The following is a 15,721-nucleotide window of genomic DNA, read 5'->3' on the forward strand; positions in this document are numbered from 1 at the left end:
CTAGTTAACCCCTTCAGTAAACACCATAAGAAAAAAAAAAAAAAAAAAAAGAGGCAAAAAACGCTTTATCATCATACCGCCGAACAAAAAGTGGAATAACACGCGAACAAAAAGACACATAAAAATAACCATGTTACTGCTGAAAGCGTCATCTTGTCCCGCAAAAAACGAGCCGCCATACAGCATCATCAGCGAAAAAATAAAAAAGTTATAGTCCTCAGAATAAAGCGATGCAAAAATATTTATTTTTTCTATAAAATCGTTTTTATCGTATAAAAGCGCCAAAACATAAAAAAATGATATAAATGAGGTGTCGCTGTAATCGTACTGACCCGAAGAATAAAACTGCTTTATCAATTTTACCAAACGCGGAACGGTATAAACGCCTCCCCCAAAAGAAATTCATGAATAGCTGGTTTTTGGTCATTCTGCCTCACAAAAATCGGAATAAAAAGCGATCAAAAAATGTCACGTGCCCGAAAATGTTACCAATAAAAACGTCAACTCGTCCCGCAAAAAACAAGACCTCACATGACCCTGTGGACCAAAATATGGAAAAATTATAGCTCTCAAAATGTGGTAATGCAAAAAATATTTTTTGCAATAAAAAGCGTCTTTCAGTGTGTGACAGCTGCCAATCATAAAAATCCGCTAAAAAACCCGCTATAAAAGTAAATCAAACCCCCCTTCATCACCCCCTTAGTTAGGGAAAAATTAAAAAAATGTATTTATTTCCATTTTCCCATTAGGGTTAGGGCTAGGGTTAGGGTTAGGGCTAGGGTTAGGGCTCTAGTTTGGGTTGGGGCTAAAGTTACAGTTAGGGTTTAGATTACATTTACAGTTGGGAATAGGGTTGGGATTAGGGTTAGGGGTGTGTCAGGGTTAGAAGTGTGGTTAGGGTTACCGTTGGAATTAGGGTTAGGGGTGTGTTTCGATTAGGGTTTCAGTTATAATTTGGGGGTTTCCACTGTTTAGGCACATCAGGGGCTCTCCAAACGCGACATGGCGTCCGATCTCAATTCCAGCCAATTCTGCGTTGAAAAAGTAAAACAGTGCTTCTTCCCTTCCGAGCTCTCCCGTGTGATCAAACAGGGGTTTACCCCAATATATGGGGTATCAGCGTACTCAGGACAAATAGGACAACAACTGTTGGGGTCCAATTTCTCCTGTTACCCTTGGGAAAATACAAAACTGGGGGCTAAAAAATATTTTTTGTGGAAAAAAAAAAAGATTTTTTATTTTTACGGCTCTGCGTTATAAACTGTAGTGAAACACTTGGGGGTTCAAAGCTCTCACAACACATCTAGATGAGTTCCTTAGGGGGTCTAGTTTCCAAAATGGTGTCACTTGTGGGGGGTTTCTACTGTTTAGGTACATTAGGGGCTCTGCAAATGCAATGTGACACCTGCAGACCATTCCATCTAAGTCTGCATTCTAAATGGAGCTCCTTCCCTTCCGAGCTCTCCGATGCGCCCAAACAGTGGTTCCCCCCCACATATGGGGTATCAGCGCACTCAGGACAAATTGGACAACAAATTTTGGGGTCCAATTTCTCCTGTTACCCTCGGGAAAATACAAAACTGGGGGCTAAAAAATAATTTTTGTGGGAAAAATGTTTTCTTTTATTTTTACGGTTCTGCATTATAAACTTCTGTGAAGCACTTGGTGGGTCAAAGTGCTCACCACACCTCTAGATAAGTTCCTTAGGGGGTCTACTTTCCAAAATGGTGTCATTTGTGGGGGGTTTCAATGTTTAGGCACATCAGTGGCTCTCCAAACGCAACATGGCGTCCCATCTCAATTCCTGTCAATTTTGCATTGAAAAGTCAAACGGTACTCCTTCCCTTCCGAGCTCTCCCATCCGCCCAAACAGTGGTTTACCCCCACATGTGGGGTATTGGCGTACTCAGGACAAATTGTTCAACAATGTTTGGGGTCCATTTTCTCCTGTTACCCTTGGTAAAATAAAACAAATTGGAGCTGAATTAAATTTTTTGTGAAAAAAAGTTAAATGTTCATTTTTATTTAAACATTCAAAAAATTCCTGTGAAGCACCAGAAGGGTTAATAAACTTCTTGAATGTGGTTTTGAGCACCTTGAGGGGTGTAGTTTTTAGAATGGTGTCACACTTGGGTATTTTCTATCATATAGACCCCCTCAAAATGACTTCAAATAAGATGTGGTCCGTCAAAAAAAAAAATGGTGTTGTAAAAATGAGAAATTGCTGGTCAACTTTTAACCCTTATAACTCCCTAACAAAAAAAAATGTTGGTTCCAAAATTGTGCTGATGTAAAGTAGACATGTGGGAAATGTTACTTATTAAGTATTTTGTGTGACATATCTCTGTGATTTAGTTGCATAAAAATTCAAAGTTGGAAAATTGCGACATTTTCATAATTTTCGCCAAATTTCCGTTTTTTTCACAAATAAACGCAGGTACTATCAAAGAATTTTTACCATTGTCATGAAGTACAATATGTCACGAGAAAACAATGTCAGATTCACTGGGATCCGTTGAAGCGTTCCAGAGTTATAACCTCATAAAGGGACAGTGGTCAGAATTGTAAAAATTGGAACGGTCATTAACGTGCAAACCACCCTTGGGGGTAAAGGGGTTAAGTACCAAATTGGCTCTGTCACTAAGGGGTTAAACTGTGAACTTCTAACACTAGCAAAAGAAGTGCTCAACCACAAGTAATGGGAGGAAATATAAGGGTGCTGTCATGGGTTCCAAAAAAATCCCATTACCGGTAAGTAACTAAGTCTTTATCGGTCACCCATGACAGCACCACAAGAAACTTACAGAGAATTAAGAATTCAGGGAGGGACAACAGCCCAAATGGGAGGTCAGAAGAGGAAAGCATATTCTGACTATAATGTTTATAGAAAGTGGAAGGAGAAGACCAGGTTGCCGCCTTACAAATCTGCTTCATTGAGACATCAGATCTCTCCGCCCAGGAGGTTGCCACGGCCCAAACTTTCTGGAACTGCGTTGACACTCACTAAAAGAGCTAAAGAAATGGCTTCCCTGATCTACCAAGCTATTGTGTGTTTTGGGAGAGACTCACAAGGAGTGGACTGCTGCTGGAGTCATCTGAGAGCATGGGGATGAGCGACATGAAGTGTGCCGACATAGGATGGAGTGTGGGCTCTTCCTGTGTGTGCACGCTCCACTGCTGGAACGCACGCACAGACAATAAGTGATATGTGCATGTTGGCTGTGCGCTCTACTGTTGGAGCGGCCTAATTAACAGCCTCCACCACCAATGGCTACAGATCAGACCATATTTTGCACATAGGATGGGCATGCACCCATCATCCTGTATTATATTTTAAGACCCCCCTTTGGATCATCTCCCCTGATAATTTAAAAGATGAAATGCATCGGGACCATCTTGAGGCATTTCTGATATGGGTCCTTTGGAATCCCCTGCAGTGGGGTAATGTGTGGCAGTAAAGTGTCCAACCCTCCCTCCCCTTGGACAACCAGGATCCTCTGATGCATTTGAGACACGGCCTGGTTCCATCTATGAATGCAACCGTGAGAGATTGGTCCTTTACCAACTTTATAAAATCAAGAGATAGGTGTGCTTGTTGAGAATAAGCATATTGTGCAAAGATTATTTATCTACCTATGGTATACCACACTGATTTTTATTACACAGGTACATTTCTTGCAACGAGGTGTATTGTGCAATAGAATTTTGCTGACCTATGGTATACCACACTGCGGTCTCCATTACACTGGTTCATGGGATATATAAACACTTTTAAAGGGACTCTTCTCATAAAGGCTTCTTCTTTGTGCGCAGGAGGATTGGTTTCCTTTTAGGCATTTTTATAATCCTACGCTAAACCAGATGCTATTATATGCTTGTCTTGTCATTTATCTCGCTGGACAGAGGGTCTTTTATTTTTTTTAGAACTGATTAAAAAGGTACATTTTAATTTATACCCATACCTTGAGCTGATCACCAATTCTTGATTGGTAGCCCCATATATTTCTTTAATGGAACTGTGCTAGGTTTCTTCTGATCTAAGCCACTAAACACAATGTGCTGTCCTCGCCTCTCTGGTTTGGTATCTACGCAGACGCCCGGTATTGCTGTCTGAGGAAGAGGCTGCCGAGGAGGACTCAGGGGAGTGGATATCGCTGTCCGAATGACTAGAAACGACTGACAGGTGATAACTGCCTAGCCCTCTTATCCTTCTATTTCTAACGAAGCTCTTTTTCACAGAGGGATCTTAGGGATTCTTTAACCCTGCTGTTGTGTTCGGGTCATAGTGACCCGTAGACAATTTGTGAGGCCCTGTAGATTTTTTTTTTTCTATAAGTTTCTAAAACTTGGGGGGCGTGTCCTAGCTGGCCATGTGAGTGGAAGCAGGGAAGAGTGCTCCTGCTGCCATAAGGACAAAAATCCTGCTTTAACCCCGATTTTCGGGTAAACTCACCTAAATCCGGCTGGCTGAAGGTCCGGAGAGTGCAGCGGTGCGGAGCAGCAGGTCCGGAGTCGGCAGCGATGACCAGAAGGCGGCAGAAAGACGCTGGCACCAACGATGCAGGAGCCAGCCAAGATGGCTCCGATGCTAGGGAGGACGCCGAGAAGGAGAACGCCGCATGTCAGCGGCGCATGGAGGTGCCCGCAAAGCTGCAGCAGTATGCCAGAGTGGAGGCTGCTGAGGAGGCAGAACCAGGATCTGGAGCTGACCAGGAGGAGGAGGAGGAAGCAAGCACAGCCGAGCAGCATGAGGTACAGAGGGGGAAGGAGAGAGGCAGCATGGCTGGGGCTAGTGGGGGACCTGAAGCCATATCACAGGGAGAGGAGCCGACTCTTAGAGATGTTATCACACTGATCTCTTCATGTCAGCAATCCCTGAACTCCTTGGCCCAGCAGATGCAGGAAGTTAAAGGGGACACGGCACAGATTAATGCGGCTCTGCAGAAAATGGACAAACGTATAGGAGTGGTGGAGGAGAGGGTGAGCACGGCAGAAGATCACATAGTTAAGCTACAAAAAGCTGAAAAGAAGTTCGCCCAAGCAATAGCCGAGCTCGCTGCCAAAAATGAGGATCTGGAAAATAGATCCAGAAGAAATAATATACGTATAGTGGGGCTGCCTGAAAAGACTGAGGGGAGAAATCCCACTGAGTTTGTGGAGAACTGGCTGCTGGAGAAGATTGGGAGCACAGTGTTGACAAAAGTCTTTGCTGTTGAACGGGCTCATAGGGTCCCGCCGCAGCCCCCTGCCCCAGGAGCGAATCCCCGTACCATGCTTGCTAAAATACTCAATTACAGAGACAGAGACATTATCCTTAGAAAGGCTAGAGAGATGGAGGATCTGACGGCTGGAGGTCAGAAAATCGCCATTTATCCGGATTATTCCGCTGCGGTTCAGAAGCAGCGGATGAAGTTTACTGGAGTCAAGCGGCGACTGAGGGAGCTGGGAGTGCAGTACTCAGTGATGTTTCCCGCCAAGCTGAGACTGGTGGCTTTTAATAAGACCCACTTTTTCTTGACACCGGAGGACGCTACCCAGTGGCTTGATACTCATGAGAAAAAAACTTAAGGGAATGGGCGACTGACATTTCGGCAAGATCCAGTTGGGATTTGTTTTCTCTGTCGATGGAGGAGAGTTCTGCGCTCGTTAGCAATGGTTAAAGAGTTGAGCAACTGTTGGGGGTTTTGCTGGGCCATATTGAAGGAATGGCCGGAGGGGACAGTACCAACTACTAAGTACGGGGGAGGAGGGTTATGCTGGGTACTGTGAACTGGTTTGGTACTTTTTCTATATGTTAATATAAGTTGAAATGTTAAGATACAATAAAGTGAAAGTTGGGGGGGAAATTGTGATTGCTATGGCAGCGGGACACGAATGGAGAGGGTTAAGTAAGGGAGAGTGTTCGCAGTGGGCAGTGGAGCCCCACTCTTGATGAGAGGAAGAATGCGTTATATTGGGGGGATTAGGGGGGTAAGTTGGGAGGGGGCAGGGGGAGTGGGAGGGTTGGGGCAGCTCATACTTGGGAAATTGGATACTTTAAGAAATGATGAGCCACATGATGGGAGATTGTATTAAAATATTGAGTTGGAATGTGAGAGGTCTGGCGGATAAAACACGGCGGGCGGCAAGTCTGCAGTATGTCCGAGAACAGAAAGTCTCAATGATATGCCTGCTGGAGACACATTTAGTGCGGGAGAGGGTGAACATATTGAATAGGCGCTGGATACAGAGGGCGTATCATTCTACTTTCTCGACGTACTCTAGGGGTGTGTCTGTGTTAATACCTGCGGGGGTGCAGTATGAGGAGGTAATGGTAAAAGAGGATGTGGATGGTCAGTATGTGGTGGTGAAATGTAAAATGAATGGAGTATTGGTATGTATAGTGGCAATGTATATTCCGCCCCCATACTCAAGCAAGATGATAAGAGAGGTGCTGGAGAGGGTAGAGCGCTGGGGACCGTTACCATTACTAATTATCGGCGACCTTAATAATATATGTGATGACTTTTGGGATAAGAACAAAAACCCCCAGAATAGGACGGCGGGACATATCACTACGTTTGGGACTTATGTCGGGGAAGTGGGCATGGTTGATTTATGGAGAGTTAGGCATATCGGGGAAAGGGCGTATTCATGCTACTCACCAGCTCATGGTACGCTGTCTAGGATTGATCTGGCACTGGGTAACCGATTACTAGATACGATGGTAAGGGACGTGAGATATTTACCTAGGGCTCTCTCAGACCATAGTCCAGTTGAAGTGGAATTTCGATCAGTGGGGACACGGAACGGGAGCAGAAGGGAGTGGAAAATTCACCCTAATTGGCTACACAGTATAGACTTGGAGAAGATTAAGAAGGAATTGGTGGAATTTTTTGAGATAAATGAGGGTAGCGTAGATGTGCTTACTGTGTGGGAAACCATGAAAGCGTACTTGAGAGGGCTGTTTAGGGATATTAGCAGGTGTAAGCGGAAATCGAGAGAGGCAGAGAGGCTGGCGATAGATGGGCTGAGGGTGGCTGAAGATGAGATGGTAATAATGGGTACTTTGGAGGCTGGGAAGAGGTTAAAGGCAGCTCAAAGCCAGCTAGAGGCGGTCTTGCTGAGTAAGGCTGAAAGGAAGAGGGAATTAATGAATTTGGCCTATTACCAGGAGGGTGAATCAGTGGGTCATTTGCTGTCGCTGGTGGCATCTGCCCAGAGAAATACTTCCTTTGTTCACTCTTTGGTGACTGGGAGTGGTGTTGCTGTTTCTGAGACTTCAGAGATTTTGGAGACTTTTGCAGATTTTTACGCAGACTTATACTCCTCTCGGGTAGATGGGTCAATGGAGGACACGGTGGTGTTCCTTGAGGAGTTGGAGCTCCCGAGGCTGAGTGACACAGCTAGGGAGGATTTGGAGGCTCCCATTACGGAGGAGGAACTGGGACGGGCATTGCAGTCGATGGCTAATGGGAAGGCGCCTGGCGTAGACGGATTTCCTGCCGAAATTTATAAAAGCTTGGGGGAAGTGTTGATCCCTAAATTGAAGGCGGTCTTGGAAGAGGCTACGAATGGTGGAAGGCTACCGGCATCTATGTGGGAGGCCACAATAGTGGTGATTCCAAAGGAGGGGAAAGACCAGACACAGCCGGATTCATATCGGCCAATTTCTTTGCTTACTATCGAAGTTAAACTCCTGGCTAAGGTGTTGGCGATGAGGTTGACAAGTGTTATTTCTGGCCTGATACACTCAGACCAGTCTGGCTTTATGCCTGATAGGTCAACTGCGATTAATCTACGAAGGCTGTATATGAACTTGCAACTCAAAGCCGATAACTGTGGCCAGAGAGTTATTGCATCTTTAGACGCTCACAAGGCGTTCGATAGTGTGGAGTGGGGGTATCTCTGGCAGGTGTTGCGAAGAATGGGGTTTGGACCGCAGTTCATATCATGGATTCAATTAATGTACTCGATGCCGATGGCCAGGGTTAGGGTAAACGGGGAGTTGTCACGGACCATACAATTGGCTAGAGGGACGAGACAGGGGTGTCCGCTTTCCCCCCTTTTGTTTGCTCTGGCGGTGGAATCACTGCCCGCTACGCTTCGACAGTCTGATGAGATGACGGGGTTTAAATATGGGGTGATTGAAGAAAGGGTGGCGTTGTATGCTGATGATATTTTGTCGTTTCTGGCTGACCCGGTTGCATCCTTGGAGGGAGCCATTGGGATTATTGAACGATTCGGATCAGTGTCGGGACTTAGGATAAATTGGAGTAAGTCTATCTTGTTTAAGGTGGACGATGTGGATGGGGAGCCATTGGAGGGCGGGCGACTGGAGGTGACGAGTAAATTTAAGTACCTGGGAATATGGGTATCTATGCCGGTCACTGACTATATACATGAGAATCTGACTCCAATCTTGGGTGCCCTCAAGGCAAAAGCGGATGCATGGCTTAAGCTACATTTGTCTGTGGTAGGCAGGGTGAATCTTATCAAAATGATTCTGATGCCGAAAATATTGTATATTCTTCAGAATGCGCCGGTTTGGATACCACGTGGGAAATTTAGACAGATCAACTCTCTGTTTAGGAATCTGATTTGGGGGAGGCAGCATCCGCGTATCAAACTGGAGACACTTCAGCGACCCAAGGATGATGGGGGTCTGGCATTGCCTAACCCTGAGTTGTACTTTCTTGCAGCCCAGAGTCAGCATTTAAGGGGCTGGGCGCATGAAGGGTCATCTGGGGCAGTACAGCGGTTGATGGAGGTGGTGACAAAAAGAAGGCCAGTGGTGCAATGTTTGGAGGATGGATCCTTGGAGAGTTTGGGGAAGCTATATCCGACTTTGCTGTTGATACGCAAGCTGTGGAGTAGATTGAGGCACATACGTGGGATCACGGACTTGACTAGATACTCGCCGCTATGGCATAATAACAATCTGAAAGAATTTGAGGCATTGGGGGTACTGATAGAGTGGTTGGGCAAAGGGATTCAGTATTTGTATCAAATAATTGAACAAGGTGAACTGAAATCATTTTCCCAATTGCAGGCGGAATTTGGTCTTGGGTCTGCAGGGGAGTATCAATATTTGCGGATGAGGCATGCCTTTGGAGCTCAGAGTAGGAATGGAGGTATTAGGATTCAAAGGGATATAGTACTGGAGTATGTGTGTAATGATGGGACGACTGGAGGAGTCATATCCACTCTGTACAGGGATCTGTTGCACACTTTTCTATTGGGGTTTCCAATAATGGCAAGAGCTAAATGGGAAAGGGATTTGGGCCCAATAGATAACGAGACTTGGGAGTCGGTGTTGGAATGGATCCCAAGACTGTCGCTGAGTGAACCGTATAGACTGTCACAGCTCTATGATACACAGAGTTTATAGGTCTCCGATGGTGCTATATAAGGCAGGATTGCGTAATGACTCTGAATGTCCGAGGTGTAAGTCTACGGATGCAGACATTTTTCATATGATGTGGACATGTCCGAGGTTGGCTGCCTTCTGGGTGGTAGTTTTGAGTCGTATGGAAGGTGCGTATGGATGCACGGTGCCAAGGGATCCAGTTGTCTGTTTGTTGGGATGCGTGGATGAGATTGGAGTGGATAAACACCTAAAGATAGCTATAGCCAGATTGTTGTATATGGCTAGGAAGGTGATAGCTAGAAACTGGATTAGGGAAGAGCCGCCGTCAAGAGGAGAGTTCCTCCAGTATGTGAAACAGGGCCTGACACTAGAAAAAGGGATTTATAAGAAGAAAGGGAAAACTGAAACGTTCAATAAAATGTGGTCTCCATGGATTGCTATGGGATAGTAATGTGAAGTGTGGCTTATACGAATGCTTGAGGGATTAGATACTCTATTGTTTTAATGATGGTAGTAATTAACAAGATGAGCTGCTTTGTGGGGTGGGGGTGGGGGGGGGAATACTCTATATTGAAAATGTAAATGTAACATGTTAATTGCCTTGTTATTCTTAATAAAAATTTATTTGAATAAAAAAAAAGTTTCTAAAACTTGAGGTTACTTGACTTTTCCTTATTTGGGGGGGACCTATCTATGAGTATTTTTTTTTTTTTTTTTTTATGTGTGTTTACTTTTTGCTACACGCCGATTTGTACACTTGTCGTGTTCGGGTCATAGTGACCCGGATACCTTTATTTCACTGAAAATATGGCCTCACAGCTGTAAAAAATCAGTTGGGCCTATTTATTGCATCTACTATTGTATATCAATTTATTTATTTCCTAAATTATTTCAATGGGGTCTGCACACCATAAAAATGGCTTTATAGTGATTATTTTTGGTGCACAGTCTATACTAAAATGTAGAGCGCATCCAGAGAGATCACTAGGTGTGCACTACACGTGTATATTCTGCGCAGAACGCGCTGTGTAAGAGGGCCTGATTTTGTAAAGCTGAGCTCTAAAGGCCTGCAAATGATTTTTTTGGCTAAGTAAGTCTGTCTTCCTGGCTTATCTCCTTGTTTTCAGAACGGAAGGAGCAGCAGGCCTTGTACAGAGCATCCAGCAACATGGAAAGTGAAACCATGGCCTCCACAAGCACTTCTACCCCCATGGCCTCTATCAGCCGTGCTTCCAGAATAAAAGGAAAAAGGTGCAGCTATTGCCCTTCTTCTTGTGATAATAAAAACAAGTATTACATGTTCTGGATGCAAAAAAATCCTATGCAAAGCCCATGTTTATTGATCTTCAAGCAAGAATACATAAATTTATATTACCATGTAAATATGTTCAAATTGAAGTGTTTATTTAAAAAAAAAATTTTTCACAAAATGTTTCATTTGCCTGTTTTGTTTTTTGTTTTTTTTACCACATGTGTAGTTAGCTATTTTTCGTTTTGCTTATTACGAAGTTTTTTTTTTTTAATAAAAAAAAATTAAAATTTCAAGTTCTTTTTTTTATTTCATTTCCAAACATGTTCCCATACAGTATAGTAAGCAAAAGGTATAAAAATAATTGAGCTAGAGTATCTATAATCAAGATTTAATAAACCGGGTCATAGTGACCCGGGAGCAATACAAGTTTATAGTACATGGGAACAGAACAGCAGAGTTTTAACTTCTGCCCCGATGATGGACCCTAAATCAGTGGTGACGTTAGGGGTCCTTCGCTACAGTCTGTTCTATACAGGACTGGCAGAGTCTTTTTTGGTAGGAATCAGGCAACAGCATTCTACAAAGTGCACACGCCTTGTGCTTAAACTTTGCCATACATTTCTTTCCATGGGCAATAATTGACAAAAAAAAAAAAAAAAAACACACACATTACCAAGTGAACTTTCACAAAGATCACATACCACTGTAAAGAAATCAAATAGTACCGGAATTAGGCCGGGGTCACGCTTGCGAGCGTAAAGCAAGAAACTCGCGCAGAGTCTCTCACATCAATACCCGGCACTTGGGACTATCAATGCGGCAGAGTCAGGTATTGATGCGAGAGACTTACGCGAGTTTCACGCATCACATTCGCAAGTGTGACCCCAGCCTTAGAGTGGGACACATCTTAGCTGGAGAGCGTAGAATCATCCACTTTACTGGAGCTCCTCCGAGTGGATCTGCTGCTCTTTGCAGAACTCGGTCTCTCACCGACACTGGGTCGACGCAGCTCCACCTGCTTCTGGGACTTCCCCATCAAGCTGCTGCTCAGTGTCTTTCTTCATTATTTGGAGAGTACGCTGAGCATGGAAGCGCTTACTCAGCAGACCTACCCCAATTAAATGCGGGACCTGTGCCGCTACTGACCGCCCCTCCAGGTCTCGCTGGCACCCCTGAAGTTCTAGGTCATCTGGTTACTGCACGCCCCCAGATGTGTGACACCTGGACACGTCCCCAGCCAGCCGAACACGCCTCCTGGTGTACATCCACCGGGCTTCCTGGCGTGTGCAAGTGCATAATGAGTCGTGCCTCGCTGATAGCTGCTACTGCGCAGGCGACGCCATCTTGGAGCACGAATGTTCCGCCCCCCCAGCAAGATGGCGGCGGATCATTATGTAAAATAGGGGGCAGGTCACTGAGGGATCAGTGACCTGTCAGAAGCCATACAGAATAGCTAAGCACACACCCCACATGCCGCCCTGGAGCACGGGCATATCATTAACTCAAAACTGAAAATACAGATTAAAACAACAGTCACAAGATGGATTTCATCAACCAAGGTGTCATTTTAATCAGTATAACTGCACCAACCTGACACTGTCTGTAGGTTACTGAGCACAATCCTCCTGATAGAATTAAAAGAAACCTATTTGCTGTACAAAGAAAGCTGAACACAGGCGTTCTCCAAGAATGTAATAAAATAGCCCCTGTCAAGTAATTCATATGGAAGCTCGTTCTAGTCACTTGTCAGGATGGGCTGCAGTCTGAAGAAAACACAGCTCCCAGGATCTGTGCCTCAAATGACAGAGCTGTATTATAAACACATATTGAAGCTGTGACAGGAGAAGAAAGATCTTCTCGGCTAGTTGACTGCTCATGAGGTTGTGCTTAGTAAACTAAGAATATTTATTTCTTCTGATGTCAGAGCCATTCTTCTCAGCTCAAGAAGGTATTTGGGCTTACAATACAGATCCTCTGTCAGTTAAGACAGGTCTCGGGAGCTGTGTTTCTTCAGACTGCAGCCTGTACTAACATGGTGGGCAGCTGTTTGCATTACTCGAAAAGGTCCATTTTATTATATTCATGGAGAAACGCCTTTAAATTGCTACAAAACAATAATAGATTTTGAAGACTGTGTATAAAGCTGGTTAAGATTACTTGGAGGCCAAAGCCTAGAAGTTGTTCTGCTGTCAGTCATCAACAAGAACCTCCATTGAGGTTTAGGGACTATTATAAACAGAAGCCATGACACTGAGCCATCCATAAAGATACAAATGGCTACCGCTATCAAGTAAAACAAAAAGGTCATTGTAAGACTTACATAATAAAAAATAATCTGCACCCGTGAAAACGTTTAAAGTGACGACTTCAACACTTACTTCAATTCCAATTTCAAATCCACCCCCAAGTCCAGCTATGCCGATGGCAGATGGGGCAGACCATCCTGAGGAAAGGAAAGGCGCAATTTACCAAGGGAGGTGCAAGAAATCCTATTTTCAAACCAGTGGTATGATATAAGAAAGAAAACTGCGCAATACTTACTTCCATCTGGAAGGCGGGCGAGTACGATGCCACTTCCTCCGCGAGCAGTCACCAAGAAGCCAGCTTTTATAACAGAGAGAATAGCAAGGCCCTGTGCTTTGGCAATGACATGAGCTGCAAAGAACAGTGAATGCATAAAGTAGTAAAAAGGCGAGAAAACAAAATAAGCTTTTTGGAGCATAATTTTAAAGATTGAACATACCCTCAGTTTTGTTACAATATGTGCGAACAGGAAGAAACATTGGATCTTGCAGAAGTAGGGCAGTTTCTAAGAAGGTAGTTTTTTTTTTTTTACTAAACATTGGATAAGTAGGGGTGATTTCCATGAAGGCGTCATTCAGAGGTCTGTTTCACCTACATGTATGTGTACACACCAAGGCGCCAGGAGTAACTAATCTTGCGACAGGGGAACTAATGGGTGAGAAAGCGCCAAGATCTAATCACTTAAATGTCATTGGCACATTAGTGGTTAAGCTGCAACGGATGAACATGGCAGATGTCAAGAAGGGGTTAAAGTGAATATACCACCTACAGTATTATAGAACATGACTCCGCGGCCTGCCGTCTAGCCTCAGCATCTGATAACAGAATTTATAGACATGTCTTATAGCAGCCACATGAGCCAGAAATAGACTGACTTATTAACTTCTCTTGAAGTATTTTATTGGCATGCTTGGATCCAGGCAAAGGTCATTATGAAGAGAGGTGGAGGAGATGAAATCTGCTGATAATCCATCATAGTCATGGGGTCTTGCAGTATGGGCGCTGTGAGGCACCAGGGCGCCCACCCTGCTGGCACCTTGTGGCTGCGATGGTGGATAGCGCACAACGCAGCTCCTTTAAGGTGATAGAAGTTAGTACTCACTGAGACGTTCACCATGACGTGGCAGTGGGCTTCATACACTCTGATCAGAATATTTATTCATATTCCGTTATATAATTTTGCCTAGCAGCATTAGATCAATGTATGATTTTTTGGGAGGTGCTGTCCATTCTCTTTTTTTGTGTGTCTGGTAAAACATTGGATCGTACTCTGCCATATCATACAGCAGTGTGAGGGAGCCCTTAAAAGAGAATCTATCGCCAGGTTTTTTGCAACCCAATCTGAGAGCAGGTTAATGCAGAAACAGACACGCATTCCAGTCACGTGTCACTTACTAAGCCGTGTGCTTTAGTTGTGAAAATAAATCATTTTTATCACCAGGCGATCACAATTGGACTAGTAAACATGCTGCCATGCAGTACTCCATATTCTTGAGCTCCATATAACTCTGCCCTGTCATTCATTGGCAAGTTTCTGCCTATGCAGTGTACACAGAAAGCAGCCAATCAGTGGTGTGGGCGGGGTTATACAGAGATCAGCATTCGAAGAACATCAAGATGTGCAGCACCTAAAACAGGGATTTTAGCAAAACTGCAGGAATTAGGCCAATAAGCTACACATTACTGGAATCAGTGTCTCTGTCTCTACATTATATCAGGCTCTCAGATGGTGCAGCAAAATCGCCTTTAATAATCTACTTTGCCTTAGTAGTCGTATTGCAATGGGCGGTGTATTTGCTTCAGACGTGCAGAAGTTTGTGGTTAAGCAAATTTTATCTAATAAAATATGTAGTGACTGTAGAGCGCAAGAACAAGAAGGGAGATTGTCTCACAAGGAATGAAGCACAGCCCGTACCTGGAATAATCTTATCTGGTCCAGACCTGGAACTGATTTCGGTGAATTCTCTTAGAATTTTTGCGGCTTTTTTGGCTTCAGACTTCAAGTTGGAAGGGATGGGGTTATTCACTGTGAATAGAACACACATTACACAATGATGTCACACAGCACAAAGCAGATCTAAAGCCATTAGCCGTTTCGATACGCATCGGGAAGATAATAGGAAGAGGTACCTTGACGTCTCCCTTTCTCCAGAGCGTAGAGACACATGCCACTGAGCAAATCAGTCACAAACTTCTCAAAGACGACTTCCCTCCATCTTGTAAAGTTCAGGACATGACCGAATTTACTAGATGTGATACCATACACAACACAATAACTACCGTATATACTCGAGTATAAGCCGAGACTTTCAGCCCAAATTTTTGGGCTGAAAGTGCCCCTCTCGGCTTATACTCGAGTCACGGTGGGCGGCAGGGTCAGCGGGTGAGGGGGAGAGGGCGCTGAGGCATACTTACCTAGTCCCGGCGGTCCTGACGCTCCCTCTGCCCGTCACACGGTCTTCGGTGCTGCAGCTCTTCCCCTGTTCAGCGGTCACGTGGGACCTCTCATTAGAGAAATGAATATGCGGCTCCACCTCCCATAGGGGTGGAGCTGCATATTCATTTCTCTAATCAGCGGTGCCGGTGACCGCTGATAGAGGAAGAGGCTGCGGCACCGAAGACCGTGTGACAGGCAGAGGGAGCGGGACGCCGGGAGCAGATAAGTATGTAATATTCACCTGTCCGCGTTCCACACGCCGGGCGCCGCTCTGTCTTCGCGTCCTCTTGCTCTGACTGTGCAGGTCAGAGGGCGCGATGACGCATATAGTGTGCGCGGCGCCCTCTGCCTGATCAGTCAGTGCGGAGAGACGCCGGGA

General features: G+C 44.8%; 1 protein-coding gene across 2 annotated transcripts in view; it reads right to left on the reverse strand.

Moving 5' to 3' along the window:
* The window catches only part of SH3YL1 (SH3 and SYLF domain containing 1), a 133,747-nt gene that overhangs the window by 81,898 nt on the left and 36,128 nt on the right, over positions 1 to 15,721 (reverse strand). For both annotated transcript variants that reach the window (XM_069727990.1, XM_069727991.1), the window contains exons 2-4: positions 14,821 to 14,931; positions 13,143 to 13,256; positions 12,980 to 13,044 (exon numbers count right to left, since the gene is read on the reverse strand). In XM_069727990.1, the coding sequence (XP_069584091.1) occupies positions 12,980 to 13,044; positions 13,143 to 13,256; positions 14,821 to 14,931 (290 nt within the window). The remainder of the gene's footprint in view (positions 1 to 12,979; positions 13,045 to 13,142; positions 13,257 to 14,820; positions 14,932 to 15,721) is intronic.

This window comes from Ranitomeya imitator, chromosome 5, assembly GCF_032444005.1.
Source record: "Ranitomeya imitator isolate aRanImi1 chromosome 5, aRanImi1.pri, whole genome shotgun sequence".
Taxonomy (NCBI): domain Eukaryota; kingdom Metazoa; phylum Chordata; class Amphibia; order Anura; family Dendrobatidae; genus Ranitomeya; species Ranitomeya imitator.